This window comes from Carcharodon carcharias, chromosome 10 (genome assembly GCF_017639515.1).
Source record: "Carcharodon carcharias isolate sCarCar2 chromosome 10, sCarCar2.pri, whole genome shotgun sequence".
Classification (NCBI taxonomy): domain Eukaryota; kingdom Metazoa; phylum Chordata; class Chondrichthyes; order Lamniformes; family Lamnidae; genus Carcharodon; species Carcharodon carcharias.
The window spans coordinates 78,905,558-78,925,900 of NC_054476.1; the positions used below are offsets into that span (position 1 = coordinate 78,905,558).

Sequence of the window (20,343 nt, forward strand, 5' to 3'; positions counted from 1 at the left end):
CCTCCCTGACTTACTTCAGCAGCCTCGGAAACAATACATCTGGCCCTGGTGACTTTTCAACTTTCAAGGATTTCAATCCTTTGAGTACTTCCTCTCTCTTTATGACTATCCCATCTAATATCTCGCAGTGTTCCTCCTGGGCTACTATATCTACATCCTCCCTTTCCTTTGTAAACATGGAAACAAAATATTCATTCACAACCCTTCCCACAGCCTCTGCATCTACACGCAAGTTTTTATCTTCATCTCTGATAGGTCCCACTTTTTCCTTAACTAATCTTTTAGCATTAATGTATTGGTAAAACATCTTTGGGTTATCTTTAACTTTACTTGCTAATCTTTTTTCATGCCCTCTCTTTGATTTCCTTATTTCCCTTTTTTACTTCATCCCTGCACTTCCTATATTCACCTAGGCTATCTGCAGTGCTTAGTTCTTTGTGCCTATCATAGGCTTTCTTTTTCTGTTTGATCTTTCCCTGTATTCCTCTAGACAACCAGGGGGGTCTAGATTTGGCAGTACTACTCTTATTTTTATAGTGGACATGTCTACTTTGTACATTTAGGATCTCGCTTTTTCATGCTTCCCACTGGTTTTCCAATGTTTTATCCTCCAGCAGTGCTGTCCAGTCCACCTCAGCCAAGGCATTTCTCATTTCTGCAAAATTTGCCTTCCCCCAGTTCAAAACTTTTACTCTTGCCTTATCTCTGTCCTTTTCCATGGTAAAGCTAAATCTAACTGAATTGTGATCACTGTCCCCGATATGGTCGTCAGCTGTCGCTTCATCCACTTGCCCTTCTTCGTTCCCTAAGACTAGGTCTAGAATTGCACCTCCTGTCATTGGGTTTGTCACCAATTGGTTGAAAAAATTCTCCTGGACACACTGCATGAATTTTTCTCCCTCAGTACCCCTTATAGTGTTTGAATCCCAGTTGATATTAGGATAGTTGAAGTCTCCTACTATTATTGCCCTCTTGTTCTTACAAGCAGAAATTTGCCTTTGTTCTTCTATCTCCCTTTCACTATTTGGGGGTCTGTAGTATATCCTCAGGGGTGTGACTGCCCTTTTTTTATTTCTAAGCTCAATCCATAAAGCCTTGTTTGTTGACCCATTTAGTATATCATCCCTTCTCACAACTGGAGTTGAGCCTTTAACCATTAGTGCTACCCACCCCCCTCCCTTTTTATCTTATACTCAATTGTGTCTGAAGACTCTATAACCAGGGATATTGAGCTGTCACTTTTGTCCCTCTTTTAGCCAGGTCTCCGTTATAGCAATGAAATCCTGTTGTCATGTGTCTACCTGTGCCCTTAACTCATCTACCTTGTTTGTAATACTCCTTGCATTGAAGTATAAACAGTTTAACCCTGACAATTTCCCTTGCTGGACACTTAAACTTTTCTTCTCCTGTAACTCCATGTTTATCACAACGTCCGTAGCTATTGTTCTACCTCCATTTTTCTGATCTGAATTTGATCTATCTGATCCTACTCCTGGGATCCCGTCCCCCTGCCACACTGGTTTAAATACTCCCCAACAGAACTACAAAAGCCCCCACAATGACACTGGTCCCAGCTCTGCCAGGGTGCAGCCCGTCCGGTTTGTACAGGCCCCACCTTGCACAGAACCGGTCCCAGTGCCTCAAGAATCTGAATCCCTCCCAGCTACCCTGAGGGAGAAAAGGGTCTGATAGGATTAGAGAGTGGGAGGAGGCTTGTGTAAACCAGAACAAAGTAATTAGGGTAAACGGCCTTTGCGCTGCAGGCTCAAATACTTGTTGGAGTGCAGCTGGGGAGGTGTCAATCACCCGTGACGCGCGGGGGGGCGGTGTTACGCTTGAATGACATCTTTGTGATCCAATAAGAGGCGGGTGTGTGTAGGCGGGGCCTGGAGGCAAGGATTTAGGTCGGGGAGAGTGCGAGCGGGATTCAGGGGTTGATTAACGCTCAGACGGGGAAGATGGCAGAGACCAGGGATCCAGCCAGAGACCAGTTAAAGCAATGGCAAGATTCAAGAGCCGACAAGGTGAGGGGATGGCCGGCGCTCACAGGGTTTAGGGAGCTGAGGGGGCCCGCTCCCACAGCTGGGGGAGGTGCTGGAGATTGAATCCCATTTACTTAACGCTTTCGGATCTTCAGCCCCCTTGAGAGATTTCACTCTCCGTGGGGTTTTTTTTTCGTGGTAGTGCTCCTTAACACGCTGTTTGTCATGTCGATAACATAGAAGAGGTAGCAGGGCAATGCATTTGGACTGGTGACTTGGGGTTAAAAGACCAGCCGTGCCCCAGTTATCCCCCCCCCTGTGCATTTAATGCAACATGAGCACAAAGGTTCTTTCAGTAGAAGCTGCATTGACTTAATCTGAGATTCCAGGTCCAATTTTGGCATTTGTTATAGCTATTATAATAAGAACAGATTATTCACACTATCCGTTTGCTGTCTTTACGTCTTGCATTAGGTCCAATCCAAAGTGTCATTGACTAAAACGTGTTTGCATTAGGAACGTTGACTGATTTTTGTTTTTTTTTTTGCAGGCCCTACTTATGAGTTCTGTTTTGAACTGAGTGAATGCTGTTGTCTGAGTTTCTGGCTGTGTATGTGTGCATGTTTGTGTCTGTCTGTCTGACTGCAATTCAGTGGATCCAACTTAAAAGTTTCAGTCCACAGAGGATAATAAAAGCTGAGCAAACTCCAGTATGAATAGGGTGTGTCACTTTGTAGGTGTCCCTGGAGGATCCATCCTTATTCCCATGTCTGTTTTCTTGTCTATATGCTGCCTCTTGCACAATAACATAAGAAATAGGAGCTACAGTAACCCATTTGGTTCTTAGAACCTAAAATCATGGCTGATCATCTACCTTTGGCCCACCTACCTGCATCATCCCCATAATCAGTAATTCCCTTTGTACTCAAAAATCTGTTGACTTCTGCCTTGAATATATACAATGACTGAGCACCCACAGTTTTCTAGAGAATTTCAAAGATTCACAAACCTTTAAGGAAATTTCTCCTGTTGCCTCATAAATGGCTGACCCCCTTATTCTGAAATTGTACCTCTGTTTTAGATTCCCCGGCCAGGGAAAACGTTTTCTCGGTATCTACCCTGCCAAGCCCCTTAAGAATTTTATGGGCAGAATTTTTTCCTTGGTGGGTGTGTGCCTGAACCGAATGAGTGTAAAATAGTGCGTGACAACGTTGGGTGAGAGTCCTGACATCATGCACTCGTGATATTTGGCTTGGTGGGTGTGTGCGCGAGGCAACAGTGTGCCCACCAAGTAAGCGACCTATTAAAGTTCTTAATTAATTGAATCAAATTTTGAGCTGCCCATCCATTCATTCGGTTGACAGGTGGGCGAATAGGCCAAGTGGCCTTCGCATTTTTGCGAAACCGCATCCACAGGTGGGGTGAGGTTTCAACCAGTGATTTTAAAAACAAGATAACTTTTAAAACTCAATTTCCTTAGTTTTCAATTCTTTATTTGTAATGTCAACAAACCTTTAGCTCCCTGAGGCAACTCTGTGCCTTCAGGAAGATTTCACTGAGTGCAGCCCCGCGCATGTGCACACTTTAGCACTTGTGCTCCTTGCTGAGGCTCTGAGTGACTTTCACACTGGCTGGCTGTTAATTGTGCCGCCTGTGTGAAATTGCAGTCAGGGCCCGATTGCGGCTGATTTCATGGCTGTTCCTAGGCTCGCCCAACCGATGAGGTAAAAATCCTGCCCTGCATTTCAATTAGATGACCTCTCATTCCATTCTTAACTCCTCTTGGGGCAAACCTTCACTTCCTCTATGTCCTTCCTTTGTTAAGGAGACTAAAACTGCATACATACTCCAGCTGTGATCTCACTTATAGCCTGTATATATGTAGTAACACTTCTGTACTCTTGTACCCCAACGCCTTTGTAATGAAAGCTAACACCATTTGTCTCTGGGAAACATCTCTGAAGTGTTTGGAAGCCTGTGAATGGCCTCCATCTGACTAATTTTGAAAATTCAGATTTTAATATTATGAAAGAAGTGAACACTGATGCACAGAAAAAGACCTGCTGCTCCATCCAGCCTTAATCAACCTTCAAATCAAAATTGGAGCAGTAAATTGGGCCTCAAAAGATCAACTCATCAGTCAGTTAAAGGCCACAAAGCTAATCAGAGATTCCATAGTGGAGGATATTCATTAAACGGCAAGTGAACACGTTTCGTGTTAGTTTTTTTTGAGGGAAGCAAAAGAGAAATGTTTGTAGACATTTTAAGGGGGAAAAGTAAATCTCATAACAACTGTAAATAGGCAGTTAATATGAGCATTGTACATTTACCTGTTTGGTGTTCAGTAAATTTGTATAGTCTGAACTACAGTCTGATGTTTATTCTGTGTCTGTAGTTAAGTAGATCATGGGGTATACCATTTGTTCAGTGAAGTGACCCATAGTGCAGTGACTTCTCTTCAGCCCCTCTGTCGCAGTACTTTTCCCTTGATATTGGCAGGCCAAGAAACATCATGAACTACACAAAGTCCATCTACAGTAGAGGCTGATGTTAAAGAGCCAGAGGAAAGTACCAAAGACTTTTTTAAAAAAAAAAATCCACACATGTAAAACATCCCTAAAATCCTTACTTGCAAGATCACCAATTCTATAATTTTTCATTCAGGTTTTCTGATTATTGGATAATAGACCATTTTAAACTTTTCCTATTGTCTCCAAATCATGAAAGGCAAAGTGTCATACTGTAAATAAGGTTAATGTTGTGCATGAGTCAACACCATTTAGAACAAGCATTTAAAGAGTTTAATCCAAGCCTACAGTTCAGGATATTCTTTGAACTTCTCAATTGAATACATCTGCTTCAATATGTGTTCCTAACAGTAAAGGTTTGGTTTGGAACTGCCTGGAGTACCCAGAGATCCAGGTACTTTCCAAAAATATACCGTAAATATATTTTCAGGTGGCTGAAGGAGTAGTTTAAAGAATGCTTGAATTATCTCCCACCACAATGGATCAGTCACTAGCCAATTGGCTTCTTAAATGGGATATTTTTCACCATGTTTAGTCTTGTGTTGTTGCATAGAAAAAAATATCAACATGGGTCTCTGTCCAGCAGACTGGCTGGCGATTGATATTTGTTTCCATTGCATGATACAAAATAATTTATTTTTTGATTCAAGCATTTTGCGTAGGAGCAAGTTGAAAGGACAGTAATGAAAAAAGAAGTTTGGCGTGCATTGTACATGATAATCCTAAATATTCGTACATCTAGTAACAGTTTTTTATATGTCTTGTTTAAAAAGGCTGAAGTTAACTAGGGAAGTAGGAGCTTACATCTTTCGTGTCTTTTTAATCGCAGAGGAAGCTTGTTGATCAAATGAAGTCCCTTTTCTTTTAAACAGAATATGGCAGCATTGGTAGGTAGGTGGTCAGTGAATGTTTTTCACCCTGGAGGAATGTAAACAATTGTGTCCTTCAGGGATCAGAGTTGAGAACATTTTATATATCTATTTAAAAAATGTTTAGCTGCAATTTAATGTGGAGAAATGAGGTGAAACATTTTGGGCAGAAGGATTGGAAATTTATACTTAAAAGGGAAAACTTTAAGCAGAGCAAAATATTTAGGAATTCAGATATGCAGATATCTAAAAATGAGAGGCCAAGTTGGCAAAGCTTTTTTAAAAAAAAAATTACAATTCTATTATTTATAATTAGGAAGCTATGTACAAGAGCAAAATAGTAATGTTAAAATATATACTGTACAACAAAGTACTGAAGACAAGAGACTGTAACCTGTTTGTTGGGGAACAAAGCCTAGCATACTTCTCAAGGCTGAAGTGTTATATTGGGAGTGTGGAACTTTATGTGGAAGAAGATACATTCCCAGTAATCTTGATGAATTTAGAAAGAAAACAAACTGCAGAAATTGGAAAAAAAAATGTTGCAAATATATAGTTTGGTTGAAATTTGCAGACACAGTTTTTGAGATGAGAAAATTTCTTGCGCCTAAAATAATAATCTCTCTTGCATTTATTTGTAGATCCTGAGTTACCTGTATTTTTCCAGCATTTTCTTCTGTTCTTGACAAGTTGTAGTTTATTTAAGTGGGAGGCAGCAATAAGTGCACTGGAAAAATTGAGCCTTAATGTTTGAGTAGGTTTGGGTCCCTGTAGGGTGGTAACTGGATCATTTTTCGGTGGTGAATATGTTTAGTGTCAGATTGGATGTAGGGGAAAAAAGGAAGAGGAGTTCACCCATGTGTGAAAACCGACAATGTACTTTCAGATGTTGCTGAGCAGCAACTTGTAAGTGATGAGGGGTGACACCCTGGGGATAACCATGACCAGAAACTGAACTGGACTAGCCATGTAAATACGGTGGCTACAAGAGCAGGTCAGACGCTAGGAATTGTGTGACAAGTAACCCACCTCCTCACTCCCCAAAGCCTGTTCACTATTTACAAGCCACAAATCAGGAGTGTGATGGAATACACACCACTTGCCTGGATGAGTGCAGCTCCCACAACACTCAAGAAGCTTGACACCATTCAGGACAAAGCAGTCCACTTGATTGGCACCACATCCACAAACATTCATTCCCTACATCACCGCGCATAGTAGCAGCAGTGTGTACCATCTACAAGATGCACTGCAGGAATTCACCAGGCTCCTGAGACAGCACCTTCCAAACCCATGACCACTACCACCTAGAAGGACAAAGGCAGCAGACACATGGGAATACCACCGCCTGGAAATTCCCCTCCAAGTCATTCACCATCCTGACTTGGAAATATATCGTTGTTTCTTCACTGTCGCTGGGTCAGAATCCTGGAACTCCCTCCCTAACAGCACTGTGGGTGTATCTACACCACATGGACTGCAGTGGTTCAAGAAGGCAGCTCACCACCACATCCTCAAGGGCGATTAGGGATGGGCAATAAAATGCTGGCCTAGCCAGTGAAGTCCACATCCCATGAATGAATTTTTTAAAGAAAAGGATAGCGCCTTGGAATACACGTAAGTTACACGGAGGTATGGGAAGAGAAATCACTGATGTAAATGCACTGTCCTTTTTGTGGCTGGCTAGAACCTTAGGATAGCAGGATGACAGAGGTAGTTTGTGGAGATGAAGTTTCAATGGAGGATTTGTTAATTGACAAAGTGCTGGCAGGATAAGGAGGGAGGTTGAATTATAGTCACATACTGCGTTTGGCCAGTTCAGTTTCAGTGTCATTAGTGGAAGTGAAATCAGATTGGAGAGCCCGAATTAGAATGTTACAGGAGCTCAAATGTGTTCTGGTATTTAGACCAAGAAGATTGGACGCGTAACAATTTAAAACAGGCAAGGCAACAAATCTAGAACTGTGCAAACACAATTGTGGTCAAAAGATTTTTCAGCCCATGTTTACATCTGGTAACTGGAGATTTGAGGCATTTGTTTTGGACCAACCAACTGAGAAACAGAAAGGGGAGCAGCCTACTGGAGCAGATGGTTCAAACCTTGTGTGCCTGGAGTTGGATGTTAAATGAAGGTTTATTCCAGGAAATTTGACTGCCCAGAAAAAGAGAATTGCGTGAGTTGGTAGTTGCCATATTTTTTTGCTTCACCTTCAATGGCTTAAGGCTTATTATAATGGCTTGTGTCCCTTCATGAGTTTTGTAACTTTCAAATCATTTCTTTAGAATGTAGATACCTTGACCACTGGAGCAGGCCAACCTGTTGGTGACAAGCTAAATGTCATTACGGCAGGGCCTCGAGGGCCACTATTTATTCAGGATTCCGTGTTTCTTGATGAGATGGCGCACTTCGACCGGGAAAGGATCCCTGAGCGTGTTGTACATGCAAAGGGGGCAGGTGAGTTTAAAGTTGACTAATGAATTACCTTAGTCATTTGTGAATTGGAGGTTGGAACTTTCGGCTCTTCAGTAAAACTGTGTCCCACCCACAGCTGATTGTCAATCTTACTATAATTCAGGTATGTTGAGTATCAGGAGGACATTTAGCAATAGGAATTTATAAAATAACACTCATTAGGAAATGCTCAAGGTCAGTCTTTAGAAAATTGTTATCACTGACTCCATCAATCCCCTTATAAAGAGCTATATGCAGTGTTTTAATGATGGGTTTGCACCATCTTGAGCTATAGTATTCATCATGCATCACAAGTTGTGCCGTGGAATTCCAGGAGTTGCTTGAATTTGTTTATCTTTTCCCACTGAGCCTCCTTAATTTTTTTGCTCGGTTTCCAATTAGCCAATAATTTCCTGCAGAGGTGAGTGCTGTCCCCTTTTTTTGATTAGTGCCTCTAGTCTGCTCACTGTCGAGGGCATTTATTAAATGTGACTTCAATCCTCTCCTCCCCTAAATAACCAAAGAGGAATAATGTGGCTCACCACCACCTTCTCAAGGGCAGTTGGGGATGGGCACCAAATGACCCCCATATCTCATTAAAAGAATAAAAAAAATTCAATTGAACTTTCTGAAAGTGGGATTTCAAGAAAACTACAAACTGGTTGAGCAAAGGGATGATTTCCTTTTGAGGCATGTCTTTTTGTGATGAAATGGTTTGTGAATTTTTTCTTTAATGTGGCTAGCCAATCGTGATGGCCATGATTTCATTGAGCATTTGTTTTGTGTTCAACAATTACTCCCGAGTAACAGTACCAGTTGAATGCGACCAAAGATGTTCAGTTTGGACATCCTCCATTTTTCCAACAGTCACAAAGTAGTTGGGCATGGTAGTGCATTGGTTATGGGTTTTGGACCATGAGTCAAGAGTTCAATTTCCACCATAGCAACTTGTGAAATTGAATTCAGTAAATCGGGTAACTTATGTTCCCTGTACTGGCATCAGAACAGAGAATTCTGTTAAACCTGGTTTGTAAAAACTGGTTTCATTAATGTCTTTCAAGAAAGAACATTCCAGTCTTTTACCATATAGCTGTGCAGTTACTAGCAAAAGGCTCAGCACAAATACCACCATCCTCTCAGGGCAATTAGGGATGGACTGTAAATGTGATCTTGTAAGTGTCAACATCTTGAAGACAAAACAAAAAAAAATGGATAGAACTGACAAGAAATCCTGGTTCAGATCCATGATGCCAGGTTTCTATTCATTAAATGTTGTGTCCAATGTTATGATGTTTGAAGGCTGCTTGATGTGTCTGCTGGCTCATGGGTGTATCCAGGAAAATGAGGGGAAATTTGCACATGAATTGTCGTGTTGTCTACAGTGCCATGATACTGATTCAGCTACCTGCCCATGTAAAATGACTGTCCATGGTTGCTGGGGCTGTGCTGCTCATTGAAGTAGCTTTAAGAAAATTGGTGGAATATTTGGTGGCTATTATTGCACTGTTTTTCTATCAGAATCAGATTATGAAAGGTAATACCCATTTCTCTGGCAGATATGGAAATGTCTTATACCATCAAATAATTTAATCCAAAAAGAAATATCTCCATGTGGATTTTGGGTGATCAAGGCTGCCTTTGACTCATGACACTTGGGTGCTATGGAAGGACACAGTTGAGCAAAGGACTCTCCTATCAGAGGAAATATTTTCTCTCCATCTACCCTACCTACTTCATTAATCATCGTAACCTCCATTCGATCACTCCTTAAGGGGCTCAGTGTTTGGGGCATTGCTCACAAGGCACATCATCCTAAACTCAGCTTGACACCAACATTTATAAACCACTTACTGAACTCATGGCTTCATAAAGAAAAATTTCCCCCCTCCCCCTGCCCCCCAGTGCTGGCATTCTCTCGTTAGCCTGTCTTCCCAACCCAACCTTTTCAGCCAAATCTTTATATATTTCTCCTTTTCAGATATATCCTGCTCTCTTTGAAATGTAGCTTTAGCCTGCATTCCAGACATCACATCTGGTGAAGTATCCCTTGGATTTAAGCCTTCAGTTCGAGAACCTTCTTCCTTCCTCCCTATTGTTTCTTCCAACTTGGTTGCCATTCCCTAGTTCCCCACCGGCCCATCATAGAACCAATTTTTCACTACTTGCTCATATTAAGTTCTCCAAGTTTAACTTGCCACTTTCCTGCTTTTCCCCCTCTCTCAGTGCCTCTTCCACTCACCATGTTGCTATTGCTGTTCCCAGCTCTCTGTGAAATGCTGGTCACCAAGCTCAATCTCCAGACCAGTAGACCCCTTCTTTGCTGTACACTCCTATTCCCTAATTCCTCAGTTTCTCTCTTCCCCAAAGTCCTCTATATTTTGCGACCCCTCCATTCCTGTCCCACATCAATTTTGGAACCCCTCAGGAGTTCTGACACACTCCATGAAAGTGATTCCCAAGCCTCTTGATTCCTAAGTCTGCAGCCCTCTGACTTCTGTAACATCCACACTGTTATAGCTCTCTGTGGTGGTGGTTGGGTGAGACTACTGAGCCTGAGGCTTTAACAGCAGTCAGTAAAGTGCCAGTGTGGGAGGGGTGGAGCAGTGGACTACTGCAGGAAATTTAAATTTCCTGATCTTCTGGGCTGCTAGAAACAAACCTCTAAAGAAGCACCCCTGATTCCGGGAACTCCGGATCATTCTAGAGGTGTTAGGAACCCAAATTGTAAGCGATATTAATCTTTGGGTAAGTTAAACAGAGACCTCAGGAGTTCAAGTGGAGCTGTAGGTCAGATGGTAGTATTGATAACCTGACAGGATAGTATTCGTTTGTTCAGAAGAACAGATGTTCTTGGGAGCAGGAGTAGGTCATTTGGCCCTTCGAGCCTGCTCCGCCATTTGATAAGATTATGACCGATCTGATTGTGGCTGCAACTCCATTTTCTTTTCTGCACACCCCCCCCCCCCCCCCCAAATGTTAGGCTAACTTATAGTTTCCTGCTTTCTGTATCCCCCTTTGTTGAATAAATGTGTTACATTGTGATTTTCCAATCTGCTGGGACCTTTGCAGAATCTAAGGCATTTTGGAAGATTACAGCCAATGCATCTACTACCTCTGTAGCTACTTTTTTTAACGCCCGAGGATGTAAGGCATCAGGTCCCAGGGGACTTGTCTAGTGGTGTAGAGGGAAATTTTGAAGTACAGGAGCTCTAAGAAAATGTGTTGGCCATATCATTTCTAAATCTGTTGTTACGTTGTTTTCATATGTATTAATCATTTGAGTCCCAAAACATCAGTAAAACTATGCTTTTTAAGTGAAAAATATTAGTGCCAGTAGGCATTTTATTTGGAATCATGTGATATTTTAAATCATTAGCCTTTAGCAAAGTTAGAGTTTCATTATGCAATAGTTTAATTATTTAATTCAAGCCTATTAAAAACATAAATTACAGAAAACTACTTACAGGATATGGAATAAAACTGGGTAAATAGAATTAAGATACCGATCAGCCATAATTTAACGGAATGGCAGAACAAGCTCAAGGGACTGAATGGCCAACTCTTGTTCCTATCTAGATATCGGTGATTGGAGTTTGACACATGTGTGCAAGCATTCATGCATCAAGCTCTTTCTCCAGTCACTTCGAACTAGTCCAGGTCTCAAAGAATTATTAGTCAACTAAATTAATGGCCTGCATAGTACCTCCTATTTTCTACAGCATTTGAGGTTAAATGTTATCAGTTCCAGCAACCCCATCAATCTTCAGTGCCTCAAAGCAAGCTAAAGCCATTTATGCATTTACATTTTAAGGAGTCAATATCTAAAGTATTTGTACCTACCACTGTATCACCTTCAGTCATGAAAATAAGTACAAAATATACATTTAACATTTTGACCATATTCTACTCAATCCTAACCATTGTGCTAAACCTTTCAAAGGACATATGTGGCTTTTCTGGCCTCTAACAGAACTTATAAAGCTTTACCATGAGAATGTCACCTGATCAGTTGTTTTTTCCAATGCATTTTTGGCATTCAATTGTGGCTATAGTTAAGTTCAGCTGTATTTGATACCTATACATGCAATCTTGCCATGGTTTTATACTTCTGTGAAATATTTATTTTTGAGGCTACTTTCCCTATGTACCTTCATGAAGACGTTTAGATTCCAACTTAGCACATACTCTCCTATTTATGAAAAGGACATACATAAATAATCTTATGTTTCTTCCCTATTACTCATTTCCATCAACCAGCACATCCCAGTCTCCATTTCTGAAACTACTTTATACCTGAAAATTGAGACCATTCTTACAGCAGGCACCAAGTTGTCTGCAGTAGTAATTTTCACAACCAAATGAAAGCTGATGATACACTGACTATTGAAATGAATTGAGGGGTTGTTAGGACATTATATTGTTCCCACCAGGAACAGTGGCAGGAATAAAATCCATCATGCGTTTCATTCCTGAAATTAAAAAGAGTATGGGAATAGGACAATGTGGATAGTTCTTTCCGAGAGCTCTGCAATTACAACGATGGGCCAAGTGGCTTCCTTCTGGGCTGTGAAATTCTACAGTTCCAACAAGGAAATTGGGTATCATCTCAGGAGTACTGCTAAAGATTAAATTCATTTCTTCCCAACATGTTGAGTAAGGACGAAATTCTTGCCTGCACCCACAACACACTTTTTTCCTTGCCATCCTATCTATTGAATAAGGCAACGCACCCTAACTTCTGACCAATTATCATCGTTTCGTAATGTATATAGCCTTTTTGTTTTGGGTGTTGTGATTATGCTTCAAATAGGATAAAGCAAGTGATTAACAAAACTTCTGAGGCTAGAGAAACCTCTATATTCCTAAAGAATTTGGCTTTACATGATCCAAGTTTTGATTCTTACAAAATGCATATCAGGTTGGGAAGCCTAAAGAGGTCGCAGCCCTGGTGCTGAGATTCTATAATGGAGGTCATTGCCTGATTCGCTCCTGCTTGTGGAAGGAAGAAAGGATGTTAATTGAAAAGCAGATTAGATTGTTCTACCTGAGGGAATGCAGGCTTGAAGTGGACTGATAGCCTTGCTTCAGTGCTGGGTTGAGGAATTAACTTGCAGAATGTGTTTCTCTTTCCCAATGACCTGGTGGCGCACTCCTGTTCACCACATTCTGCTGCGATGGCGGCTTCCCCTTTGACGCTTCCAGTAGCCAATTGCATCACAATGTCAGGTGGCGCCTCCCTGGGTGGAAGCTGTTGCCAGGACTAGCTTACTCCTGAATTGGGGGGCCCATTTCCTGGATACAAACGGGTTTCCTATGCACGCGCACGCACGCTCGCTCCTGTGCGCACACACTCACTCGCCTGCTCCCATACACGTGTGCTCCCGGCACGCACCCGCACCCCAACATACACACAGACACACAGCAGTCAGCCTCTTCCTCCCATGTGGCTGCTCCGGACCTGGGGCTCCACTCTGCAGCATCGCACCCCTGGGCAATGGGCCTCGCAGCCAGCTTCTCCTCCTTGGGACCTCGGCATTCCACTCCCCTGCACTCTGCTCCCCAGGCCCTGATTGGAGGTGCTGGAGTGCCATTCTAGTGCACTCTGGCTGTACTACACCACTGGACCTGTTGAGCCTTCAGTTCTAATACTTTTTTTAGTACCTTTTCCCTAGTGATTGTGGATTTTTATTTTAAGTTCCTCCCTCTCTTTTACCTCTTGATTTTCAATCATTTTGGGATTTTTTTGCGTCCTCTACAGTGAAGACAGATAACAAAATACTTGTTCAATGCTTCTGTCATTTCCTTGCTCCCATTTGTAATTCCCCAGTCTTGCCCTAAGGGACCAATACTCACTTTAGTTAACTTCTAGAAACTCTTACTATATGTTTTTGTATTTCCATCTAGCTTCCTTTAAAAAATCTAATTTCTCCCTTTTTTTTTTAGCCATTCTTTGCTAGTTTCTAACATCTGTCCACTTTTCTGACCTACTACTAATTTTCACAATAACATATGATTTTCTTTCAATTTGATACTAACTTTAACTTCCTTAGTTAGCTGTGGATGGTGCATCCTTATCGTAGTCTTTCTTTCTTAATGCAATATACCTTTGCTGAAAGTTATGAAATATCATCTTCAATGTCTGCCACTGCTCTACACTCCCACCTTTTAACCAATTTTCCCAGTTCATTTTAGCCAACTCAGTCTTCGTACTCTTGTATTTGCCTTTGTTTAAGTTTAAGATGCTGGTCTTAAACCCCCCCACTTCTCACCCTCCAATTGATTGTGAAATTCTACCATGTTATCATTTCTGTTGCCTAGAGGCAGCCTTTTATATTGAGTTCATTAATTAATTGTGCCTCATTGCACATTACCAAGTCTAAAATAGCCTGCTTCCTCATTGGCACCAGAAGGTACTGTTCTAAGAAATTGTTCAGAATAGACTCTGAACCAATATTTCAGGCTTCCTTTGCCAATCTGATTTGTCCAATGTGCATGAAGATTAAAATCACCCTTTTTTGTTCATTCTCGGGATGTGGACTTAGCTGGCTGGGCCAGGTATTATTGTCCATCCCTAGCTGCCCTTGAGAAGGTGGTGGTGAGCTGCCTTCTTGAACTGCTGCAGTCCATGTGGTGTAGGTACACTCACATGGCTGTAGGAAGGGAGTTCCAGGAATTTGACCCAGCTACAGTGAAGGAACGGCGATTATATTTTCAAGTCTGGATGGTGAGTGACTTGGAGGGGAACTTCTAGGTGGTGGTGTTCTCATCTGTCTGCTGCCCTTGTCATTCTAGATGGTAGTGGTCATGGTTTTGGAAGGTGCTGCCCAAGAAACCTTGGTGAGTTCCTGCAATGCAATTTGTAGATGGTATACACTGCTGCCACTGTGTGTCAGTGGTGGGGCAGTGAATGTTTGTGGATGTGGTGCCAATCAAGCTGGCTGCTTTGCCCTGGATCGTGACCAGCTTCTTGTGTTGTTGGAGCTGCACTCATCCAGGCAAGAGGGGACTATATCATCACACTCTTGACTTGTGCCTTGTATATGGCGGACAGGCTTTGGGGAGTCAGGAAGTGAGTTACTCATCGCACAATCCCTAGCCTCTGATCTGATTTTGTAGCCACAGCATTTATGTGGCTATTCCAGTTCAGATTCTGGTCAACAGTAGCCTCCAGGATGTTAATAATGGAGGATTCAGTGGTGGTAATGCCATTGAACATCATGAGGCTCTTGTTGGCGATGGTCATTGCCTGGCACTTGTGTGGTGCGAATGTTATTGCCACTTGTCAGCCCAAGTCTGGTCATTGTCCAGGTCTTGCTGCATTCAAACATGGACTGCTTCAGTATCTAAGGAGTTGCGAATGGTGCTGAACATTGTGCAATCATCAGTGAACATCCCCACTTCTGACCTTATGATGGAAGGAAGGTCGCTAATGAAGTAGGTAAAAATGGTTTGGCCTAAGACACCACTGCAGGAGTTCCTCAGGGTAATGTCCTGGAGATGAGATGATTTACCTTCAACAACTGCAATCAAGTTCCTTTGTGCTCGGTATGACTCCAACCAGCGGCGAGTTTTCCCCGATTCCCATTGACTCCAGTTTTGCTAGTGCTCCCTGATGCCACACTCGGTCAAATGCGACCTTGACGTCAAGGGCAGTCACTGCCACCTCACCTCTGGAATTCACCTCTTCTGTCCATGTTTGAACCAAGGCTGTAATGAGGTCAGGAGCTGAGTGGCCTTGGCGGAACCAAAACTGGGCGTCAGTGAACAGGTTATAGCTTAGCAAGTGCCGCTTGATAGCACTATTCATGACCCCTTCCATTACTTTACTGATGATTGAGAATAGACTGATGGGATGTTAATTAGGTGATTGGATTTGTCCTGCTTTGTGTACAGGACATAGCTGGGCAATTTTCCCCATAGCCAGGTAGATGCCAATGTTGTAGCTGTACTGGAACAGTTTGGCTTGGAGCGCAACAAGTTCTGGAGCACAAGTTTGCAGTTCTATTGCCCGAACATTGTCAGCACCCATAGCCTTTGCAGTATCCAGTGCCTTCAGCCGTTTCTTGATAATCACTTGGAGTGAATTGAATTGGCTGAAGTCTGGGGACCTCCGGATGAGGCCAAGATGGATCATCCACTTGGCACTTCTGGCTGAAGATTTAAGCAAATGCTTCAGTCTTATCTTTAGTGCAGATATGCTGGGCTCCTCCATCATTGAGGATGGGGATATTTGTGGAGCAGCTCCCTCCAGTGAACATGTTTAATTGTCCACCACCATTCATGACTGCAGAGCTTAGATCTGATCCATCGGTTGTGGAATCACTGAGTTCTGCCTATCACTTGCTGCTTATGCTGTTTGGCACGCAAGTGGTTCTGTGTTAAAGCTTCACCAGGTTGACACCTCATTTTTACATACGCCTGATGCTGCTCCTGGCATGCGCTCCTGTGCTCTTCATTGAACCAGGGTTGATCCCCTGGCTTGATGGTAAGGGTAGTGTTTGGGATATGCTGGACCATGAGGTTACAGATTGTGTTCGAGTACAATTATGCTGCTGATGGCCCACAGTGCCTCATGGATGTCCAGTCTTGAGTTGCTAGATCATTTCGAAATACATCCCATTTAGCATGGTGTTAGTCCCACACAACACGGTGAAGAGGTGGAACTTCATCTCCACAATGACTGCAGTGGTCACTCTTGCCGATACTGTCATGGCCAGATGCATCTGTGGAAGGCAGGTTGGTGAGGATGAAGTGAAGTAAGCTTTTCCCTCGGTTCCCTCACTACCACCTGCATACCCAGTTTGGCAGCTCTGTCATTTAGGATTCGGCCAGCTGGTTCAGTAGTGGTGCTACTGAGCCACTCTTGGTGATGGACATTGAAGTCCTCCATCCAGAGTACATTCTGCACCAATGGCACCCTCAGTACTTCCTCCAAGTGGTGTTCAACATGGAGGAGCGCTGATTCATCAGTTGAGGGAGGGCATCAGGTGGTAATCGGCAGAGGTTTCCTTACCCATGTTTGACCTGATGCCATGAGACTATATGGAGTCCGGAGTCTATGTTTAGGACTCCCAGGGCCACTGTACTGCCTCCTCTGCTATGTCTGCCTTGCTGGTGGGACAGGACATACCCAAGGATGGTGAAGGTGTCTGGGATATTATGTGTAAGATATGATTCTGTGAGGGTGAGGATGATTATGTCAGGCTGTTGTTTGACTAGTCTGGGAGACAGCTCTGCCAGACTGGCGCTTATCCGCAGATGTTAGTAAGGAGGAATAAAAACAGAAAATGCTGGAAAAATTCAGCAGGTCTGACAGTATCTCTGGAGAGAGCGGTATTAAGGGTCATACAGACTCGAAACGTTAACTGTTTCTCTCTCCACAGATGCTGTCAGACCTGCTGAGGTTTTTCCAGCATTTTCTGTTTCTATTCCAGATTTCCAGCATCTACAGTATTTTGCTTTTACCTTAGTAAGGAGGACTTTGCAGGATCGACAGGGCTGAGATTGCTGTTGCTGTTCCGGGTGGTCCATCCAGCGTCATTCCTTTTTTTGAGGCATTGTAGTGGTTTGATACACTTAAATGCCACTGGAGTCACATGTAGCCAGACCAGGGAAGTATGGCAGGTTTCCTTCCCTAAAGGGCATTAGTGAACCAGATGTGTTTTTACAACAATGGTTTCATAGACTTATAGTCATTAGACTTCTAATTGAATTTTTATTGAATTCAAATTCCACCAACTGCTGTGGCAGGATTCAAACCCGGGTTCCCAGAGCATTACCCTGGGTCTCTGGATTACTAGTCCAGCGACAATACCGCTAAGCCATCGCTTGCCTTTCCCATGATTATTGCAGTACTTTTCTTACAAGAGTCACAGGTACAGATGATTTAGAGCTTTGTAAGATCTTGTGATCTTACAAACTGTTCAGTTTTGAGCTGCAATTCATTGAACCTAATAACACAAGAAAAGGAAGTAACCTTATGGTACTTGCAGACAAGGTGACTGTATTATGGTGGCTAAAGTGAAAATGGAATCTGAAGATCATTGAAGGTTACGAATGTCTTTTTAAATTTCTTTCAGGTGCCTTTGGCTTCTTTGAGGTGACCCATGATATCTCAAGATACTGCAAGGCCAAAATATTTCATCCAGTTGGAAAGAGAACATCTGTGTCTGTCCGCTTCTCAACAGTTGGTAAGAGCTCCTCCTCCTTTTGGTTTGGGGTCAGTTTTGTCTGATTACACTTGTGAAGTGTATAAGAATGGTTTTCCATGCTAAGGGTGTTATATTCATTCAAATTCTTTTTTGAAATAAAATGGAGTGTGGTGACACTTGAATAGTAATCCAGAGGCCAGGACTAATAATCCAAAGGACAATTAGTTTAAATCTCACCATGGCAGTTTGAGAATTTGAATTCCGTTTGAAAAATAAAACTGCGATCAGTAAGTGATTATGAAACTGTTGGATTTTTATAAAAACCCAGCCATTGAGGGAAGGAAAACTGCCATCCTTACTCGATTCAGCCTGTTTGTGACTCCAGTCCCATACCAATGAAATTAATTCTTAACTGGCTTCTGAAAGAAAAATTGTTTTTAGCAGTTAACGAACGTGCAAGTTTCAAAAGACATTCAGTACTCAAAAAGGTTAATCTCTCTTTCAATTCAGTGATGTGTGCCAGTGGCTGTTTTTATATATTGCACTTTCCAGCTGTTGCGACTCGTTTACTCTGAACATTCTACATTCAAGCCACTCAGTTGTACCAAAGCAGAAATGTAGAATTGCCATCACCTTCTTAAGGCAGTGAAGGGTAGCCAGTAGTTACTGGTCTGGCCAACAATGCTCACATCCCCAAAATGAATAAAACAAAGAAAAGGTGACCTGTTACCTATCTGACTACAATCCAACCCCTTGCTATGTTTTGCCTTACCTTAGCTTGGCAAATGTGGGGAATTGCATAGTTCCAATACTTGTGTCTCAACATGCTTTCTATTGATTTTTTTTTAAGAAAGTTAAGCCTTTTAGACAAGATGGTGCTTAGTTGAGTTCTTGTTGATATTGACTTTAGCTGTTGACCTACATCCTTTGGTGGACCAATAAAATCTTGTTTTTGACACTAGTCCAATTGAATTTTGAAACCATTTTTTGTATATTTGTGAGATCCTGTCAGTGCTTGAAACAGGGCAGTATAACTCAGACAAATTAAGTCAAGCAGCAGTATTGCAAACTAAACTGGTGTGTGCCCATACTCTGCGATGCACACTTCCTACACCCAGGTCAATAATTACTGTTCTTGCTAGGTAGGAAGCAAGAAGGGAAGAATGGGAAAACTTGAGGGGGAGGTGGGGTCAGTTGTCAAACTTATAAAAGTGCGTGTTCATTACTTATTCTGCTAATTATATATGGAGATCAAAAATTAATGTAAAATGTTACTCTGCAACAGTTGGCACCCTGATCTAAAGCATCAGGTGCTGCCCATGTATGGTTTCAAGACCTGCCAATTCCCTGAACCCCTGCTGCTCCACAGCAGGCTATCTAGTGCCATGTTACATCAAACTGCACAGCCTCAATTAAAAATAAACAGCAGCTCCAAACCATTTCTCTTTTTTAAATGTGTGGAAGTAGTCCTTTGAACAACTACTGAAAGCCAATTATTCTACAGCATTCTAGGAGAACAGATAAAGGATATTTGGATAAGTCTTCAGCCGACACCACATCGACTGAACAATTTATATAAGAATCTATATTACTTTTTGAGAAATTTGCATCTGAAGCATGTTTATCAGAAATCAAAATACCATTTGTGTCATGAAATATATAATTTTCATAATTGTGATTTATTGTAAAAGTGGATTAATAGTGAGGTTTAGATTAGTTTATCTGTGGTGGATTTGATTGAATTAGAGACAGTTGGTCTGGAGCTTTTGTGTTATCAACAAGAAGCTAGGTTTGACATGCTAAATACGTAAACATGGCTGAAGTTTTACAATGTGAGGTGTGAGGAACATTTAAGTTTTTTGATAAACTCGGTTAGTTTTAATTTCAAAGAGATGGTAAGATGTTACACCTAGCCATAAGAAGCTAACTCCACAGTGTGCTTATTTTTCCTAAAGGTTGCTGATAATATGAGCATTATGAAAGATTAATATTATGAGAAAAGTAAAGTTATATAGACATATTGGAACAATGGAATTTACATTAAAAAGAGAAACATGTAGAAAGGAGATGAGATTTGTAAGGGGAAGGCATTCTGAGATCTAATGCAAGTTGTGAAAAGCTTCCAGCCTCTGTGTTAAGCTGCTGTCTATAGGAATCAGAGCTAAGAAAACTCACTTCGAATTCTCTTATTAAGGGCATCATGTTGCTTTGCCTAGATCTGTTTAATCCATTTGTTTTTTTGCTGTTGCCTTAACAGAGGTGTAAATGGGAGTCAGATTAATTAGGGGAGTTAGCAGTTAGTATAGTAGTAAATTGTAGACCTATGTATTTGCTTACAATCTTTTGTTCTATTGATAAATG

The 20,343-nt window shown here is 41.9% G+C and overlaps 1 protein-coding gene across 4 annotated transcripts in view; it reads left to right on the forward strand.

Annotated features, from left to right (window-relative positions):
* The first annotated feature begins 1,885 nt into the window (after window positions 1–1,885).
* Window positions 1,886–20,343, forward strand: part of cat (catalase) — a 46,305-nt gene continuing 27,847 nt past the window's right edge. Inside the window, exons 1-4 of one of the 4 annotated variants that reach the window (XM_041196954.1) lie at window positions 1,892–2,024; window positions 7,287–7,553; window positions 7,663–7,834; window positions 17,911–18,021. In XM_041196954.1, the coding sequence (XP_041052888.1) occupies window positions 7,506–7,553; window positions 7,663–7,834; window positions 17,911–18,021 (331 nt within the window). In that variant the 5' untranslated portion in view covers window positions 1,892–2,024; window positions 7,287–7,505. Of the gene's footprint in view, window positions 2,025–3,996; window positions 5,402–7,286; window positions 7,554–7,662; window positions 7,835–17,910; window positions 18,022–20,343 lie in introns of those variants that run through there. The other 3 variants (XM_041196953.1, XM_041196952.1, XM_041196955.1) reach the window with 3 other exon arrangements.